This window comes from Lathamus discolor, chromosome 6 (genome assembly GCF_037157495.1).
Source record: "Lathamus discolor isolate bLatDis1 chromosome 6, bLatDis1.hap1, whole genome shotgun sequence".
Classification (NCBI taxonomy): Eukaryota; Metazoa; Chordata; class Aves; order Psittaciformes; family Psittacidae; genus Lathamus; species Lathamus discolor.
In genome coordinates, this window is record NC_088889.1 from 48,455,357 (window position 1) to 48,476,226 (window position 20,870).

At 36.8% G+C, this 20,870-nt stretch overlaps 1 protein-coding gene across 12 annotated transcripts in view; it reads left to right on the forward strand.

Annotated features, from left to right (window-relative positions):
* GPHN (gephyrin) overlaps positions 1 to 20,870 on the forward strand; it is a 293,631-nt gene that overhangs the window by 90,326 nt on the left and 182,435 nt on the right. For all 12 annotated transcript variants that reach the window (XR_010614153.1, XM_065686703.1, XM_065686689.1 and 9 more), the window contains exon 2: positions 3,945 to 4,023. Coding sequence is in view for 8 of the 12 variants with exons in the window: in XM_065686703.1 (XP_065542775.1) it covers positions 3,945 to 4,023 (79 nt within the window). In the remaining 4 variants the exon portion in view is untranslated. The remainder of the gene's footprint in view (positions 1 to 3,944; positions 4,024 to 20,870) is intronic.

The following is a 20,870-nucleotide window of genomic DNA, read 5'->3' on the forward strand; positions in this document are numbered from 1 at the left end:
AGGCGCTGTTATCACTAAAAGACGAAAGCATAAGAAATTAGAATCTTGTACTTCAGCACGCATTACTCAATGTTGTAGTAGTCCCTGTATTTTGAAATATAGTCCCTATATTTTGAACTAACAGTGCATCACAATTACCAATAAATGAGTGTAGCATTTTTGCTATCAAGAGGGTTTTTATCAACAGCTATGGTAACCACAACTAATCTGAAAACAGGTCTCGATTCTGAGAACCGACAGGAATATCTGGCAGGTAATAGTAGTTTTAGGTTTTCTGGACTTGCAAATTTTGATATTGGGGAGGTAAAAGTTGTTATTAATTTTATTCCAAAAACCTGTAGATAGCCCCTTGTTTTTTCTTTTTGAGGGTAATGGGTACATTTTTTTCTAGAGCATATGATATGGAAATTACCATTAAGAGGTGTGGAATTGGAAGTGCTTTGGTATAAAGAGAGCTTTTGTTTACTGGGAGTAGACTGTGTGGGATAACAGATTAACTGACAGTTTCAAAAGGCTATATTGTTTTCAAATTGCAGGATATTAAAGAAAATATTTTTAAAAAATGGGTAAGGTTCACGATAGGTTATATCCTGCTTCTACTTGAAGAAAATATTAGTTTACCTTCGGAGTTGAACTTCCCTTTTACTTCTCATTTTGGAAATCATCATTTTCCTTCCACATGGTCTCATTTAAAACTCTGTAAAAGAAAGCAAAGTAAAAAAAAAAATCACATGGACAGATTTAGAAGCTTACAAATGCCAAGTGAGAAGGTTGTTGTAAACTGGACATTAGCACATTAGAGTGCAAATGCTGATTTTTTTACCTTTTCATACAGAATTGTGTATGCTGTTTAGCTGACAGGTGAGAACTATATTGCCTATTGATTTTCTATCTCCATGACTTCCCACGTGGAAGCCTGACAGGGGTCAGAAACAAGGTATTAGTATTAGAAAGCAGGAGCTGAAACTAGGAGGAGTGTTGGGAGACTTGAACTACTGCTGAAACCTCTTCACTTTTGATACATGTAACACCGCACTTGGAATGGATGTTTAGGGATTCCACCTTAGTCTGGTGTGTTTTGAGGTAGTGTGTGTTTATGTGATAGGAGTGGGTTCAGTCTATGTCCATGATATTGTACCAGTATTTAATTTCTTAAAAAAAACATTTCTAGTACCATATAGACTGTCACTGTATGCACAATACTCCATGAAGCATTTTTTTTTCTTTTTGTGATTCTCCTTGTTTATAAGGAATTATATGTGGGGGGTGTAATACAGATCAGAGGCTCAGCCACTCGGTGTATATGTAGAGGGGAGCAGTCAACAATTCTTTATCTCTGCATAAACCATGCACTCAACACTGCTTAAAATCCTGTCTTTGATAAACTCTTGAGGTTTGAAAAAATACAATATTAAATTTTGAAACAAGACAATAAAATTCTGTATGGGCATTGCATTCATATAGATGTCCTATATAAGTAGTTCTGCTTTCAAGACCAGAGCTTAGGCATGACCTCTGTGTATGTAGTGTAATTTATGGCTGTGATGCACAGTTTCTTCTGCATTTTCTTCCCCTGAGCCTTAAAGCACCATTGATCATCCTAATCTTTCTGCCATACCATCAATCACAGTTTCACCCGATCTACTGTTTAAAATAAATAGCTCTGAATCAGAGTATACCATTTTTTTTAAATACATGCAGTGTTGATTTGTGGTTTTCCAAGTGGTAAGAAATATAATACCTACCCTGCTGGATTGCTTCCATCCCATGTTTATTACTGAGCATTTGTTTTCTTTCCTGGGCTAGAGTTTGCAAGGCTGTAAGGGAATGTGGCTGTGCTTGTATGCAGGTCACTAAAGTGCAACAAAGTCTTCCTGTAAGAAGTCTTATCCCAGCCCATTCCATTGAAATATTTCCTCTTACTGGAAGTTCTTCTGTTGCTATCAATGCTAATAATTTAACTAACAAGTATAGATAAATGTTTGATTTCAGAAATTTGATTTTGGTGAATTGTAACTAAACTGTTGGAAGGTTCGCAGTTTTCAACTTAATTGGTAAAAAGTGTATTACAATATTAGAGTTAGTAGTGAGAAAACATTGTTGACCATTTTTATTTGTGCTGTGTATTGTTATATTGGGAGATGTGATGATACATCTCTAATGTAGGACTTATGACAAAACAGTAGGTGAAATATTCTGCTTACTGTTCTGTTGCCAAACTTGTCAAGAGGCAAATATTAACTTATCAAATATCAACTTAGCAGGGATTCTTTTCTCCTGGAAAATCTAGAATGTAGGTTGTTTGTGATTCTGCTGATCTTGTAATTACTTCTCTAAGTCAGGAGTCAGAGACTTACTAGATTCAAGGGATGTGGGTTCAGTGCAATAGGTGGGCATGAAATAAAATATTTCTGAAGTCCCAAGGTGCTCAAGATGAGCTTCCCTGGCAAGGTAGATAGCACCTGTGATACTCAGTACAGGTAACTTGCACTTAGTATAGAGACAATGATTCTCACAGGAGGAACAAGCCAGGAGGTCGGGACTTTGTTAGTACAAGTAGCTGCTGTTTAAACCGAAGATCTGTGGCAGTTACCTTAAAAACAAGAGCTGTCTTGTGATAATACTGCCTGGCTTTCCATGGTCGCATGCGATGAGCAACTGTTGGGTAGTGTTTTCAGAGGTGGCACATGAGAGAAGCCTGGGTTATCAACTGGTTATTACAGTGTTGAGGTGCAAAGCAGGTAAACTTCTTAATCTTATCAATGCTTGACAAATACTGCTGTTACTGCCATATTTTGTCAGCTGTAAGGCTTTGTGTGGGAGTTAGGCCAGTACCTTTTCCATGAGCTACCCCATTCTCTTCTTTTTGGACCCTTTATTCCAGTGCTTGTCTTTCCCATCAGACTAACAGGTTTCACTCTTGTGAGATGCACTGGCAATGAGGGGTACTAGTAGAAATATTTTGCAGCTTTGTGTGTTAGGTAGGTCTGTCACAGTATGTATTGTGGTCTGTGAAAATAGCCTATTTGGGGAATGATTTGCATTTTTTTCATGCTAGTGATGCACATGAGTACTTACAGATGTAAATTTAAAAGAGTATCTTGCATTTAGAAATGAAGAAATAGAAACACTTATTTTTGCAGATGATTTTAAACACATCCCATTTCACCAAATCTGAGGCACTGTTCTGTGTTGGAAGATGAGCAATAATGCATTTCTTCATAAGCTCTCTTCTTTTTGACAGATTACTTTGGTAGTTAGGGCAAATTGATCCTTACACTGATTTTGCCGTATCACAGCCTCTGTGTCCTTTAGAAAGTTCGCTGTAGTGAGAAATAACTGTAATTCATAGAATCATAGAATGGGTAGGGCTGGAAGCACACTAATTCTATTTTAAATTTCTGTGAAATTTGCTGTGTTCTAATTTCAGTTATTACAGTAACTACCTGCATTACATGCGCTTTACACATTAATTATAAGCTGTTTGAATAAATTCTTGCACTTAATTTCTTGTTTTGGGCATTGCAACTGTTAATTTAAATATGTAGCAACTCCAATTAGGTAAATAATACTGATGGGTGCCTGATTAAAGACTCTACTGCTAAGTGTATGGATAGCTGTGTGTACCTGAGCATCCAGTGTTCATATTTGAGACTTTCTGGTGCCACAGGTGGAGAAGTATCATGAACACCAGCTGAATTTGATTGTCTCACGTAATCAGTGATAGAGTGTTTATCACTTTTCATTGAGTTAACTTATCTTTTAAGTTAGGTTAAGCCTCACTTTACTTCAGACTTTATATATGAATGTCCAAATTACACCTCACACCAAAAAGTGTTTCTAGTTTATCAAAAGAACTGCACTTGTTCTTAAATTTCCCTCTCTTCTTTTTTTCCCCGCCCTCTGTATTTGTTTTGTTTTAATTTTATTTCTATTTTTTTTAGTGAGTGACAGTTGCTTCAGGAACCTTGCCGAGGATCGTAGTGGGATAAACCTTAAAGATCTGGTCCAAGACCCTTCTTTGTGAGTATCTGGCTCTTATTGCTAAGCAAAGAAAAGCTTCTTCATGATATCCTTGTGAGTAGTTTTGTAATTATATAAAGAAATAGTATGATAAAGTACACTTAGTGCTTTAGTAGTAATATGCTTCCCAAATTGTTAGTCTTTGGTACAGACGAATATTATTAAAAGCATGTTGTTTTTTAATGTACTTCTGTTTGTGAGCTAGCATCCAGTGAGGACATACAGTAAAGGGTACAAGAGTCATCAGAAGCAACAGATTGTGCATGCTGATATTTCTACAGAGTAGTTGTATGCACATTGTCAGCCAACTTTATTTAAGGAGGAACGGTATATAAACTAGATTACTGGGTAATTATGTTATCCTCAGTTATCTTAATATGTAGAATTTTTTTTCTTTGTATCTGATTTCATACAGCTAATTTATTTCTTCCTTTCATACCTGCTTTAATACGAGTATATGAAGAGATGATCTAATTTTGACTCCATGGAAAGACTAGTGGTCTCCGACTCAGTGTTGTATTTTTCTCTAGAATAAAAGTCAACATTGTGAGCTCTGAGCCAGACTTGAAATCCCATCAAACCTTTTTGTTAGCTGAAAATACTCTTGCTAGTGTGCACAAGTGTACCACTTGTTATGAGGGAAGGAGAAGAGGGGAAAAATTCACATCTTTTTAACCTGAATGATAGCACATTCCACAGTGGGTCCTAATATGATGAGCCTGCTGGTAGAGCACATTTTTCACTATTAATTGAGAAACCATGGAAAATAAGGTATATTTAACATCTTATTTCAGTTACTGGGGATTTTTAGTGGTGAAGTAGATATAGAACTTACTTTGTCATGTTGCTACAGGTAAATGACATACATGCATATATACATGCACTCTTGGGAGATTTTTACATAATGTATACAATATTTGAAGTTTATACTTCTGAAATGATAGAGATACAAGGGACAAGTATAATTGTTGCTTGAAATTAATGGAATGAATGCAGTAGGTACATTTTTAATAATTACTGTCTATTTTTTATAGTAATTAGTATCTAAGTGTTGAAGTCAAGGAGATTTCTTTAATATTAACCAAAACTTGCCATTTGGGTGCTCAATTGGTTGGTTATATTTGAGAATTGCTTGTGGTTTTTTGAGCTGTAGTTGTACTTATTTGGTGCATACAGTTTTGGTTTTGCACCTCTGGAGTTTACTTTCAGAAAGGCTGAATTGCCTTTGTTGTAGAGTGATAATTTTCCTTACTCTTTACCAGAAGTGATGAAATTTCTAATTTCTTTCCCTGACCCTAATTTTCATGAAAAAGATTGTAATAAAATATTGTAATCTGCAAAATAACTGAAATGGATTTCTGTTGCTTATAGCATAAGAAACGTGACTGCATTGTAGTAATTTTTATCACTTTAAAAGATTGAATAAAGTCTCAAAACATCTGTTAGGTCTCAAGGACTGTTTATGACACTTCTATTGTATGACAGACTATAGTGCAAGAGAAGTCTGCTTCTTCCTTCCTAATGATAAGAATGTATAGACTTTGTTTTGTCTTTCCAAATTGATTTTCTTGCAGTTTTATGACTGATTGCCTATTAAGACTTCTTTCAAAATGTGTAATAGTGTGAATGAATCTCCAAAATGAAGAAACTGTCTAAGGCTATATTGTTCAGTCCAGCCTTTTGTAGGTCCTATGGTGTCTGAATTTTTTATTAGGCAAAGAACGTTGGGATAAAGCATGAGAGTGCCAGCCAAAGAGATGTTTTAACCTTTTTTGAAAAAAAAAAAGTTTAATTAAACAATTTTAATTAAAATCTTTACAGTGTTTGTCTAATAGTTTCATCTATAATGATACCTGAAATCATAGAATCACAGAATGGTTTGGGTCAGAAGAAACCTTAAAGATCATCCAGTTCCAGCCCACTGCCATGGGCAGGGACACCTCACACTAGACCATGCTGCTCAAAGCCCTGTCCAACCTGGCCTTGAACACCGCCAAGGATGGGGCATTCACAGCTTTTCTGGGCAACCTGATATACTCTCTCACCACCCTTGCAGTAAATGTTTGATTCATCCTCTTCCCAGTTTAATATTTGCAGTTTAGGATTTCATGCTGCTTGTTCGCTCTGACTGTAGACAACCTGCGTCTTTTCTTTGTAATCTCTGATACCAATATCAGACATACATAAAAAATTCTGTTGCTTCCTCTGCAAATGGCTGTGTCACTCGAAAGGTTTATGGTGGATTTGTAATGTATGATGCTAATAAAATTGCTTAACAAAGAGAGTGCAAGAGGTTTTAGGTTCATTAGCATATAAATAGATAATCAGTGTATACTTTAACAGGAATTCACATTACCAGCGAATGATGGATTAGAAGTAGAGGTAGAAATGCATTATAATACACCAAGAGGATAGTATAAAAATAATTTAAATTGTTTTAGATGAGAATGCTTTCATATATCATGTAAAACACATTTTGAATGGTGTCCATTTCTTGTGAGACTTAAGTAATTGATACAGTTTTCTAAGCTATGCTGGCATTTCCCTTGTTTTCCACTCTTGGCTCCATCACAGACAACTTCTCTTTTGTTATTGCAGAAGGCTTTTTCTGGAGGGCTGAAAGTTTGTCTTTAGATTGAAATGGAACTCTATAAATACAGCATTAGAGGATTTTTTTGATTAGTGTCTGATTTGTTTCAAGTGTGCCTAATTATCAGGGTAGTCTTTTTTTCCCCAACTATTTCCCAGCTAGAGCAGTCTGGACTCTGTAATCTTGATCAGCTTTCAGTTCTCTAATCATCAGTGATAAAAGCTCTGCTGCTCAAATCAGGAGTCTGATTATCTCTTTCTATTTGTATGTGTCAATTTCTATTTTTTCATTTCTGTCAATAAAAATAATTAAGAAAAAACCCAAGCATATCACATAACATAAAGCAGGACTGTGGGAGAAGGAAGCATGAAATAACTTTACAATTAAATTCCTTTTTGTGGTTTAATTACAGAAAAGTTGAATTTGGACTAAAACTTGATTAGAGGTTTAACTGAAAAGGTGGCTTGAGAGTTAGCTGCTATTCTTTATTCATTGCAGCTGATCACAGAATAATAGAGTGGTTTAGGTTGGAAGGGACCTTTAAAGGTCAAATAGTCCAGCCCCCCTGCAATGAGCAGGGACATCTTCAACTAGATCAGGTTGCTCAGAGCCCATGATGTCTCTGCTGTATATAGCATCCAGTTCTGGACACAAAACTTAAAGGTATGAAGGTAAGGAGAGGAATAGCAAGGGGAGAAGGCAGATAGAAAATTAAATGTATGACAGGTGTTACTTAATTTAGAAAACAATGGCAGAAGAGAGAAAATTTGAGTTGCCTACAGTGTATAAAATATTATTAAAGGGATTGCTGGCTGATGAGAGAATTATTTAAATTTATAGCAGATGAGATTGGATGCTTAGAAAAAATTCAAAGTGTCAGGGTAGTAAAGAAACTGGAATCTATTTCTAAGAGTGTTGGGGAAAGCTCTTCAGGTTACAGACTACATATATTTGATCCTGTGTATGTGTAGAGAACTGGAAGGACAAACTTTTTTGTTTTCTTCTGTGAAAAATGCGTGCATTCTGGCAGTTTGATATTAATGTAGTTAATATGACCAAAGCCCAGATGGAACTTATTTTGATTCCTATATATGGAATTTAATATGGCTATGAATATTCACATAATTTGGTTTAGATTATGCACCCACTCCAGCTCTGGCTACCATTCCTGTACCATTCCATAAAAGGTATTTAACATTTTGCATTCTACAGAAGAGATTTTTTATAGGTGTCTTTCCATGAATGATCCTAAACAGCAGAGCTGCAGATAGCAGGTGTAATCGGAGGAACCAGGCTGGTGGTTCTCAGATAGTGTTGCAGATGTTCTTCAGACTATGTCAGCTGTGGCAAAATGCAGTGGAACCACTTAAAACACTAGCGAAGTCCTGCTTTTGTGGGAAGATCTTTGAGGTTCTGTAGTAAAGCAAATTTCTTAAGCTTGTGCTCAAGGAAAGAGAGAAATTTAATCTGTTCATTTAACTCCTTGCTTGGGAGCAGACTGAATGCTACCCTTTTTCTTTGCTTCCTTGTCCACCTTCAATACCCAATCCGTGCTTAGGAGAGAAATAGATTAAATAAAATTTAATATTGCTATCACCTGAAGCTACTTCTAGGTTCTTTACTAATGATTTTTTTTTCTAACTGTAAGTTATTTCAGTGCCCCTGAAGCACGAACCCCTTAGAGGGTTAGCTATACCTCCAACTGCTTCAGGCAGAAGTTCTGTGTGTAGACATTCCCAAGTTCTAGTTCTTAGCATCACCTTATAAGATGTTCCTTTCAACTCTAGTCTGTATATAGAAAGGTTTATGAAATACTTGTTTAGACAGAAAGGAGGATGCTTTTGATCTTTTTGTGCAGTGCAGGAGCTTCAGCTGCACATAATCACTGCTACCCATTTGTTTTGGAAGCATCTTGGGTGCTTCTTTGAGATGAACAAGATCCAAGAAATTCGGAATAACTTCTTTCTAGGCAAAATCACATCACATCTAAACTGTGTTTTATACCTCCTTCAGATTAGCTGTCTTCAATTAAGAGAGGATAGATAAATCTAGAAGGCAAGAACAGGTAATTTTTGACAGGAGATTGGAAGGTTTTTTTAATACTTATGTACCACAGAAGCTTCTCTCCCCCCCCATTTTGGACAAGAGATACAAGTCTGTCAGAAGTTGTCTTTGTCACTGCCTTGTTATGTATTACAGCCTTAGAAGGAAGAGCTAGATACTTTTTCTGGAAAGTAGTTCTGAGAGCTTTAGAATTTGTCACCTAAGGATTGAAGATGATGAGAGAATTCTTGAGAAGCTCTGATTTTATCTTACTGAGAACACAGGCTATACTGTAGGATTGAAGATCTGATAAATGCAATATTAATTCTGTGGATGTGAAATTTCAGTGTCTATCTTCATGTGAAGGAGCCGGTCTAGCAGTACTGAGGATAACAAATATCATAGTTCATTCTTTGAATGAACTGCTGCACCAGCTACTAAGAAAGAGAAAAACTGACTGCTACTGCTAAACCCAGTACACTGGGTTTTACTCATAGTTTGAAAATCAGTAGCATATGTAGCTTTACAGAAGCATTGTATACAATATAGATACATATACTTTATATCGTATAAAGATATATAAAGATATATATATCATATAAAGATATACAAATTAAATATATATTTCTCTACCTTAAAGTGTACGCGTGAAATGTGTAAAAACTCATTTTTTTAGAGCTAATGCAATTAATTAAAGTTTAGATGTGAATAGAAAGCAATTAAGTAACAACATACCTGGACTAGTGGAAGGTGTCTCTGCCCATGACAGAGTTTTGGAACTAGATGATCTTTAAGGTGCTTTCTAACTCTAACCATTCTATGATTCTGTCTTGCTAAAGGTTATAGATCTATAAGTTCTCTCCCTTTCCCCTTCGTGCAGCCTTTCTAGTTTTTCAGTACCTCTTACCTGAATATCATGTCTGTTTCTTCTGTTTAACTGCCAGTGTTAGTAATGCATCGAAGGAAATATTTCTCCATGTTCTGTTATCTTATTTTGTAGCAGTATTCCATTGGGCGTTCATGCTCAGTTGTTTGTCTGTTATTATACTATATTAGCACAGGCTAATAAGGCCTAGCTTACAAAAATACTTCTCTTACCTCCTGTTGGTGAGCTCATCTGTAAGATCAAGTGATCAAGTCAGGACAACTGGAGGACTCACTATGGTAGCCTAGAGTACTCTCTTACACAGAGGAGCAATACTGAGGTGTAACAGAAGTGCAGTCTATTTTAAGTATGGCATCTCATGAAAAAGATTGCACTTGGCAAACTTACAAAGATCTGGCACCTACCTGAAGTAATTGATGATTATGAGTCTAATAAGCACTTCTTAAAGTGGATATAAATAGAATTGGCCTCATACTAGCCTGATGGTTTCTGACTGGTCGGGGGGAATGGGAAGCCTTTATCTGCTTCAACTGCAAGCAGAGCTTGCATGTGCCTGAAAAAATTATATTTACCCTCCCTTCAAGATAACTATAATATGCTTATGTTAAGCGGCCAAGGTTTCTTCTCAGGCCAGTTTCTCTGCTTGTCTTCTCCATGGTCCCACCAGACTCCATCAGATGTATCACAGAGATTGTTCTGCAGTTCATGTGCCAAACACTTTTTACCTCTGACCACATGAACAAGTTCCTAATGTTTTGTGCAGACATTTTGTAAAGGGCTCTCTGTTGAGGCATACTGATTATCTGAGGGAAATCTACTTTTCAACTTCGTTGAAGACCTTCTCCATTACTTGCACTTTAAAAACAGGATTTTCTCAACTTATGAGATTCCCTGGCACTTTGTAGTGAAAATTGTTAATACTACATGCATCTGCCTTTGGCTGTTTAGGCTTAAAGACTCATAAACCTGTGGGAACATCCTAAGATTTTGCTTCATCTGTCTGAAGCAAAATCTCAGCAGAAGTCTGTGGCAAAGCAGAACATAAAAAATGTCTTTCTTAAGCACTTATTAACTTTCAACTCTAATATTTGCCTCTTGGCCCAAAGCACTCTCCTGTAACCTCTTTAAAGCTCCCTGTCAGCTTTATCTACCAATAGAAGTTTCATTCAGAACAAACTTGTTTTCTCTTATCATATGGTTTTCAAAGTCTCTGAAGGAATTTTCTTCCTTTTGCACTTGCAATGCCCTCTGGTAGTCTGCAATTAAAAAAATTAGGAGCTAATCAAATAACTGAAAAAGTTGGTCTGGAACAAGAGGCTGTGCAGCCACCGTGCTGTGTCTGGGTGATAAGCATTGCCAAGGGGAAAGGGTTGTTTGCTTTAGTGGCAGCTGCAGCTTAGGTGCTCCATATGGCCTTTGAGTTCTAGTACTGGTTTCAGAATCATTTCTAGTACTTCTCTGTGGTGCAGGGATGCAGGGCTTGAACTTGTTAGCCAGGAACCTCAATCTAAACATGTTCAGGGAACTCTTATACATATGGGATACATAAATGGGCATCCTCCTTGTTATTAGGGAGTATTAAATTTATTATATTTGAAATGTAGTCTTTTATGAAGCTGTCTAAAGAAATGTTTGCTTTCTCTGGCTTGTCCTGAAACTGGCAATTATAAACGAATATATAATGTTGGTTGGAACAAAAACATTGTTGGTTATGGAGATTTATTAGATTCTTCACTTTCAGGGTTTCAGAGATTGTTATTTCGTTAGGTGTACTTAAACTTTCATTTAGAAATGAAATTGCTAGAAAATATATTTTAAAAGGTTCTAAGGAAAAGCTGTGTCCTTTTTGCTCTGTTTCATTATGTCTACTGTCTGTTGTCTGAAAAGGACACAAGCTGGGAAATCTTGACCAAGTTTCAATCTAGGCAGTTTCACTGAATTGATTAAAAGTTGTTACTATGTATGTTTTAAACCTGGATTTTCAATGTATCCATTCTGCTTGTGACTTTAGAATTCATGCCATTCTTTTATTTTCCCAGTTGTGTTTGTTAAACCATGTTGTTTCAGTGCCTTACATTCTTCAATAGTAAAAGAGCCTTAATACAGAGAAATAATTCACTGCTTCCTATCAGCAGGCAGATGTTTAGCCAGTTCTTAGGATGCCAAGGCACATAGAAGGGCTGCTTGGGAAGGCAAATGCCGCAACCACTAATGTTGCACCCTATTTCCTCGAGCTTTTATTGCTGAGCACGGTGTTACGGCATGGAATATCCCTTTGGTCAGTTTGGGTCAGCAATGCTGGCTGTGTCTGACTCTTTGCCCACCCCCAGCCTACTTGCTGGGGTGGCAGAGAGGGGGAAGAGGAAAACTTTTGACACTGTGCAAGCACTGTTTAGCCATAGTTAAAACACTGGTTTGGTGTGTTACCAATGCTGTTTTAGTAAAAAATCCAGAACACGGCAACATACAGTCTGCTTTTAAGTAAGTCAGTTGCATCCCAGCCAGATCCAGTGCACGTATGAGTAACGTTACAGTTGTGGTGTGGATTTTTTTTTTTCCCTTTTGGATTTGGAAAGAATGTAGACAAGACCCCTGTGTGTCTCGGTCTTCATCCATTTTACTACCTCCAGGCTTCATGCAAATCTCAGCTAACCTGACTTTTCACCTGATCTCATTCTTTCTGTCTCTAGTCTTTGTTTCTGTTCATATCCAGATTTTTTCTGGGTAAAGGAGCTGTCTTCTCATAGTGTCCGGATAGTGGAAAGAAAAATATTGCATGCATCTATGGAAGAGAGGTGGTCCAGTGCTGATCTTAGGTTAACCTGCATTAGTGGGTAGTACTCTGAGAAGATCCTCTCAGTACTCAGCAATGTATTAAGTGTGTTTCTGTATTCTCAGGAAAGAAAATAAGATATGAGGACTTACTTACTAAAAAAATCCCAAGAACAAAATAGAAGAGCTATTTATATGACTGTATAAACCTGGGATTTGTTTACATCTTGACTACCATATTAAATTCTAAAAGGGGTATGTTGTGGATCATAAGATTAAGCAGAGATTTGAACCAGCTTCCACACAAAGGGAAATGAAATAGACAAGAACTTTTTGCTTTAACCGAGAAAAGGCGTATGGAGGAGGTATGCAGAATGAATAGCATAAAAAAAAAAGTCAAAGGCAGTTATTTGCGTTTTTTCACAGATCAGACATTGTGACAGGAAAAAATTCAAACAAGTTTAAAATTACTAAAAGCACATACTTATTCAAGTGTAGCAGAACTAAATATTTTGTAATTGAAGTAATCCTGTGGAAGCCTGGAGTATAAATGATAGATACAAAAAATGGAATTAGACTGATGGATCTAGTATGGCTGTTAAAGCTGGTGATCTGCGTGCAGCATCTAGGTCAGCAAAGCTTCTGAACTGAAGATGGCAAGAGGCAGCAGGTGTGTACCAGAGGATAAATCATGCTTTATGTCACATGTTTATTCCCTAAGCATTTGTTTCTTAACACTAGAAACATCATACTGAGTTGTGTGGACTTTATGCTGAGCTGGTATGGCAATTTTTATATACTTCTTTCAGGAATAGTAGTTTCGTAAGTACTAGAGCACATACAAACTTGAATGATTTTTCCATGGGGTCAGCAAACACTTGTCTTCAAGGTAGAGTGGGCTTCCCTGACATGGTTGAATTTAAACTTGGAACTCCCAGTAAAGGAGGAGCAAAACCTTCTTGACACAGGGGTTGTAATAATTTCTCTCCTCTAATCTCACCATTAAAAATTATTAAAGGCTCCTTTGAAATGCTTTTTCTTCTGAAAATAAATTGTGAGCTGACCCCTACATGAGTCTTTTTTTGCAGGAGAGGATACATCTTCTCACAGCCATAAATACTTGAAAGAGTACATTACTTAGAGAAAGCTATGAAATTTGTGTACTTACTTGCAGCATAGATTAAGTTGGCATGGGAAACAGTTAATCTGCTACTGAAAGATTATAGTAGAACACCTAGTTCCAACTGTAAAGGAAGCCTTTGCCAATTGTATTAGGAATCATTCTGACACTGAGATATAGGAAATTGTTACCAGAGATATATTTATGCTTTTATAGAATCATAGAATCAACTAGGTTGGAAAAGACCTTTAAGACCATCAAGTCCAACCTTTACCCCACCACTGCCATGTCACAACTCACTGTGTTTAAATTCCAGATTGCTTTCTTTATTAGAAAGAATTGTCCTGCCGTCACTTGTTCTGTGGGACTCTTGAAAATCACTTTCTTTTCAGTGTCCTAAAGCAGAAATTTATACAGACGACTTAAGAAGCAAGAATATAGTTTTATATATATGTAGTTGCTTTTCACCAAGTTACAGTAAATATCCTTATCTAAAACCTACCTAAAATGGTTCTTAGAATCTTTGATTTCAAAACTGACATTGTAAGTGTAGTTACAATATAAAAAGAGTTATCTGTATTAATGCAAAATATTAGGATTTAAAATATAAAATTTTCTGAAATCTCCAAATCTTTACCTGTTCATATATTACTAATGCTTATATAAGCATTAGCAACTAATAAAATACACATGGATACCCCATGAACACAAACATAACCTTTAATTCTTTTTTTTTAGCTTTTGCTCGCAAGTTCATTCTTTTAGAATGCATTTTTAATGTTGTTAGCTTCTGAAGAACAATACAAAGCAACTGTTAAAAATATGAATAAGTTTGTCAAGTGTGATGCTTCATCCCCTCACATGAAGAACAGCCCCTGAAAAGCTACTGCCTAAGGCTCATGGCAGGCAGCATTTGTTCTTATGCCAGCAAGAGGTATAAAAAAAAAAAAAATGTATTAACTGTATTTCTTTGCATTTTTCTGACAAATTTCTGTTTTTGGAAGGGATTCAATGCTGAAAGATTCTGAGATAAAGCATTTTAAAGCAAACTGTACTCAAAGAACACTGTTTGAAAAGAGCACTATTAACTCTCATAAACTTACAATACTTTATTGTAGAATCGTAGAATCATAGAACAGTTAGGGTTGGAAAGGACCTTAAGATCATCCAGTTCCAACCCCCCTGCCGTGGGCAGGGACACCTCACACTAAACCATCTCACCCAAGGCTCTGTCCAACCTGGCCTTGAACACTGCCAGGGATGGAGCATTCACAACTTCACTGGGCAACCCATTCCAGTGCCTCACCACCCTTACAGTAAAGGACTTTTTCCTCATATCCAATCTAAACTTCCCCTGTTTAAGTTTTAACCCGTTACCCCTTGTCCTATCACTACAGTCCCTAATGAAAAGGTCCCCCCGCCAGCATCCTTATAGGCCCTCTTCAGATTCATCTTCCTTCCTCTTGCTCTGCCCATACCTCAGACTCCAGCCAGCGCTGTAGCCCTTTGCACTCTCAAGCCTTTTAATCTCTTTAGCTAATTTGTTGTTTGTGCTAAACAAAAGCGTTTGAATATATCTTTTTGTGGAGCTTGTAAATGTTTATCATGCTCAAGAACTCTAATATAAGATAAAATTGTCTTTGGATCAAATCCCTTTTTCCCAGTCACTATTTTTTATTATCTTTGATTTGGTACTATTATTTTCATTGTGCAGTTCAGGTAACAAACGTTACGTGAACAGTGCAATTACTGCAGCACCTACGTATACACACACACTATTTTTAGAATACTGATAGTATTTTTGCATTATTCATAGTAACCTTCTTAGGAAGATTTTGTCATAGCTTTCCATTTCAGTCTCACCATGGCTGCTCTGTTTCCAGTGTCTAAGCTTTTCATTTGCTCACCAGCTTGGATATTTCTACATAGCTTAATATGCTGACGTATTGTGAAGGGATAAAGTAATCTGTGTCTAAGCTAGCAGTACTTAAAAATACTTTCTTCTTTTCATTTCTCTAATTCAGCAATGTCTTCTCTTAAAAATTGTTTCAGTGGCATCTTAGCTGAAGGTTGCAGTCACTTCCATTTTTCAGCAAAGAACCAATTTGCGCTTTCATTTTTAGCAAGGTCTTAATACACTTTAACTTCAGATGAGTTAAACCTGTTTCCATCCAAAACCTCATTTTCTGTGGAAAGGCAGGCTAATGAGAGCTGCACACCCTTATTAATCGAGAGTTCCTTAATTTATCAGAGGGATCTTTATTCTTCATATCTTTTCTGTCTGCCTGTCTCTCCCTCACTTTTCCTCTTCATTTGCGATAGTGGTCTATATATACAGAGCCTTCTCAAAACCATGAATTTCTGGCACTACTTTGGCATACAAAGTGGTGGTTTCTTTGTACTATGTTCTTCTGCACAGGACAGGACACTAGCTGAATTTTTTTAACAGAGCTTAGTTGCCCAGATTATTAGTTACCCTAATAGCAAGCTTTTGTGTCACCCTTTCCTCTGTAATGCTATTCAGCTGGTTTACGAGAGCCCTATGTTGGAGTCATTGTTGGAGAAGCAAGAGGAGGTGGCTGAAACTTGAGTAATCATTTATCAGAAATTATTAAGGCACTCATTAAGGGCAAGTTTTGAAACTTACTGTGTTTGAACAAGATCTGTGACTGTAATTATATCCACAAAGAAGCAGGCATCTGTAGTTTCTACAACTCCAGTGTCACAAAGCAGTGTGTTTTTTCCTGAGATACATGAATGTTGAGTAATGAGAAAGATCAAACCACTGACAGCTTTATGACAAGAAGGTTTGTATACATATGACTGCTTCCAGAAGTGATGTTCCTTCCTTCAGCAGAGTAGACTCCTTGCTGGTACATGTCCTCTCTATCTTGGCAAAAGCTGTTCTCAAGGAAAGATTTTATCAGAAAATACTCTGACATTCTGTTACTGTGTGACAGCGGTGAATGGTCAAATAATACATTCATATATAGATGCACTATCAAGATTTTACAGCTGTTTCTGTTGCTGCTTCTTTGTAAAACACATGGAAGAAAATACTAGCTGAAGTTATTCATCATTGGTGTGGTGTTGCTGTGTTCAGCTCAGCAGCAGGTCTGCCTCTTTTTCTTCTTTTGAGAGTTCTCTTGTAAATCTAATGGGAGAAAATAAGCTACCTCCTGCAGTAGCAAGCTAGAGGAGGAAAATCTCACAGTCACTGAAGGAAAAGATCGTACTGTATGTTCCTCAGCCTTGAGAAAAAGATGAAGTTTGAAGGGTTTTGTGCTGGGCAGGAGGGAGAGACTGGCTCTAGGAAAATGAAGTGAAGCATGCTGACCAGTCTAATAAACAAGAGTATTTCTAAACACTCAGTCTCACAGCCATAGTTCATGCTTTCAGGTATGAGAAGATAAAACTTTCTCTGCCCAGTACCATTGATTAGTTTGTAAAATGAAAGATGGGGAATGGAATAAGATAAAATTTTGTTTTATGACTGCTATTGATATAAAAGTCTAATAGTGGTTTGTGTGTGTGTGTGTGTGTGTTCTGTGCTGCTTGTGATTAAGGAAGAAATACTGAATTGATAACTTCAGTGTTAATTTTAATATGCCAGTGTGACCAAGTCAGGCTAAAAATACTGAGCAAACACAAACAAGCCCAAAGTCCACAGGAAATGGGAAAGCATTTGAAGAAAGCAACTTTAGTTTTACTTGACCAGTAAAAATGAGCGAAATGGTGAACATGAAATTAAACTGGCAAACCAAAAAATATAATCACAGAATCACAGAATCCCAAGGGTTGGAAGGGACCTATAATGTTTGATTTCTTGTCAAAATGTTCCCAAAACCTTTAACTGAGGAACTTTGATAACATTTTATTATGCACAACTATTTTGATTTTAATTAAATTACATGTTTTGGTCAAAAAGCTTCACTGGAAAATTATCAGGTAGCTTTTAACCAAGTTTTATATGAAAGATCTCAAACTGGTATAAATGAGTCATATTTGTTAGTAACAACTATTCATTTAAATTATTCTCATGGAACAGCTAGCACACCATTTTTATGTACGCTGTTATAACATACAGCATATTTTATACATTTTATATTTATATAGTTCATATAAATTACATTGCCTTATTAATAGTTTCTTGACAAATAAGGACAAGCAAGTAGTCTGTACTCTGAGCTGTCTGGTTGTAACGTAGCTGTCTGTAGCATAGTGCTGAGTAGAAGCCAGCATGCTTTCCCTGTCAGCTTGGTTTATTAGTTGTGGCTCGGTGCCACTTTTAACTGTGGTATAGAGTTGGCTGCGATCTGATGTGGGATGCTGATATAGCTCTCTAAAAATAACAGATAGACAGACCCAAGGGTTTTTTGGGGTTTTTTTTCTCCTTCATCTCCTATGTTTAATAGTTCCGTTGTTAATAAAAGCCCTGAGAATTCTGACAGAAGAAGTAATAAACATTTAAAAAGACAAATAGCAAGTATCTGTCACTAGTTAATGTTTGGAATTAGGAATTAGTTCATGAACTGAACTCTGGAGTTTGGAGTTAGGATCATTATTTTAATTTATTTTAACTTATGATTTTAACTTCTGAGAAGACTGCTAGTACTTTATACTTGCTGTAAAGTAGTTCAGTGTAAAACTGTGTCATAGACTGAATTGCCCTGTAAAATAATTCCAGTAATATGCAAGCTCCCTGAAGTATATAGATATTTTAGCTACTTAGCTAGTTTTAGAAGAGGGAAAGATTGAAAGGGGTGGGGAGGGGGGAAAGTGGGCTAGAAAACCTGTATTCTGTTTGTGCTCATGTATGTATCAGTGTGGTTCTGAAGATGAAATTGAACTGGGGCAGGAGTAGAAGGGCCCATAACGCTACAATACTGTATAAAGTATCTAGCTATAGAAGCTGAAGGTGGCAAGTTGCGCATAATTTTTTCTAGAAGGGAAATTTTGGAGGTACTCCTTGACTCCAGTAAATGCTAGGGGGAGAATCTCAAAGTTAACAGTACTTGGAAATGGTTTTGGAGCAGGGCAGTTGCAGCCAAGAGCATAGAAGTGGGAAACATATGTTGCTCTGCTTATATTGCTCCCTTCATCTCTTTTCTCCAGCAAATACCTCTCTCTTGCATGATGTTTGTCTGTTAATGGACCTCTTGCAAATTCCCTATGGGCCAGGTACGGGCCATGAGTAATTGAAGAGCATGTGTGTCCATGTGTAGGTGGAAGTTTTAAAACCAACAATTTTTAAAGCAAAATAGGTACCTGCCAACCATATACCACTGCCTTATTTTTCACAGAATAATTAATGACTGAGAGATAATAATGTTATCATCAGTATGTGTTATTTGCTTTCTTCATATTTTTATTTTTGTACACCTTTCATTTTACAAATCACATTTCAATTTAATATATTTGCTATCAGTGAAAACTCAAGTTGAAATCTGAAAGTCCACCTGCAGAGTTTATGTCTTAATAGCACATGGCAAAATTAGAATTGCTGTGCTCCACTGTAACGAATTGGCCACCATGGACTAAAGATCAGCTGAACTGTGAGTTAATCAATAGACTTGACAGAAAGATAACCTCAGAATGAACTTTTTTAGGTATCGGGTACTCAACTTTATTTCATTTGTAAAAGGCTTCTGCCACGTTTTATTTTTTCATTGCAAATGATTTTAAATTCAGTATAAGTGAGTTTTGACTAATTATTATAAAAGGCAGTCTTACAAAGGTGAAGCAAATTGTGAGAGGATACTTCTACTGAATATTTGTTCTTCCTTGATTAAGATGAAAAAGAATATTCTGTTCTTCATACTAAAACATCTGTAATCTAAGCTTCAGAGCATAAGAAGTCTTTTTTCTTTTAAAGCCATTTACTGTAATTGTCTGATTTATGAAGACAACTAAATGTGCACAGGTAACCATGTTTCTCAGCTTTGAAGAACACTACTGAATTTGGAGAAGCATGCTGCCTTAACAGCTTAAGGTACTGCAGCTATGAAATTTATCTTGACACTTATCTAGGGTAGAATTATGCATCAATGAGCACTTGAAGTCAGATGATGTGGCTGGAAGAAATAGGAGCTAAAGTGTTGACTGCTGTTGTGGAGGGATGGCATTGCTATTTGTTCTGACAGGGTTTAGATGAAAATATAGCTAACAATATCGTTTATGTTAAAATAACGTAGTAAAATCTACCCACAGTATTCTGCTGGAGGTGGGTAGTAGTGTTTTATACAAAATCTGGAGTTTTCTCTTCATTTGTAAATGGTCTTTGGTCCACCTGCTTTCTAGATCCATCTTTTAGGTTTTAAATTGAAGAGATGGCCCAATTAGTTCAATTTTGTTTGATTTCATTGATATGTAGCCACCTTCTCAGGATAGGCCTTTAATTCTTTTATTGTTTGACCTGATGCTGCCCACTTACCTGTAAGCTGTTTGATCACAAGTGCAAATCCAAAATAGAGCAAAACCTTGCAAAGCAATTGAATTGTTGCATTGTCAGCATGATTTTGCAGTTTTACCAGAAGTTAAAGTCCTAAATTTTATTCCATTGATATTTAAATGTTCTCTCAATGTGATGCTGCAGTTTAGCTCAGTTCCTAAATTTAGGTACTACTGAAACTCAGTACAGATTTGGATTATTTCTGGGCTCTTGTAACTAGGTTTTTGTAGTTATTACTGTTACTGTCTGAGGGGTGAGAATGTTCAGTGCTAGTTATGGAAGGAAAAGGCAGGTTACATAATAAAAATTGCTTGTTTGGAGTAAAACCATACATTGTGATTTGGCAAGGAAATGGCACTTTCTTACAGTGGGTTACTCATAAAACCCAGGTATCCCTGTACACAAACCTCAGATATCTTAATCAATATCAATGTCTGTGAAGGTTATGCATATGCTGTACTGTCCTCAGTATCTGTTTGCAAGTGAAGTTGTCCTAACCATCTTTGATTTCCTTTCTCATCATGACTCACAGAATCACAGAATCACAGAATCCCAAGGGTTGGAAGGGACCTCAAAGATCATCTAGTCCAACCCCCCTGCAAGAGCAGGGTAACCTACAGTACATCACACAGGAACTTGTCCAGGCGGGCCTTGAATATCTCCAATGTAGGAGACTCCACAACCCCCCTGGGCAACCTGTTCCAGTGCTCTGTCACTCTTACAGTAAAGAAGTTCTTCCTGATGTTAACGTGGAACTTCCTATGCTCCAGTTTACACCCATTGCCCCTTGTCCTATCACTGGATATCACTGAAAAAAGCCTAGCTCCATCATCCTGACACCCACCCTTTACATATTTGTAAACATTGATGAGGTCACCCCTCAGTCTCCTCTTCTCCAAGCTAAAGAGACCCAGCTCCCTCAGCCTCTCCTCATAAGGGAGGTGTTCCACTCCCTTAATCATCTTTGTGGCTCTGCGCTGGACTC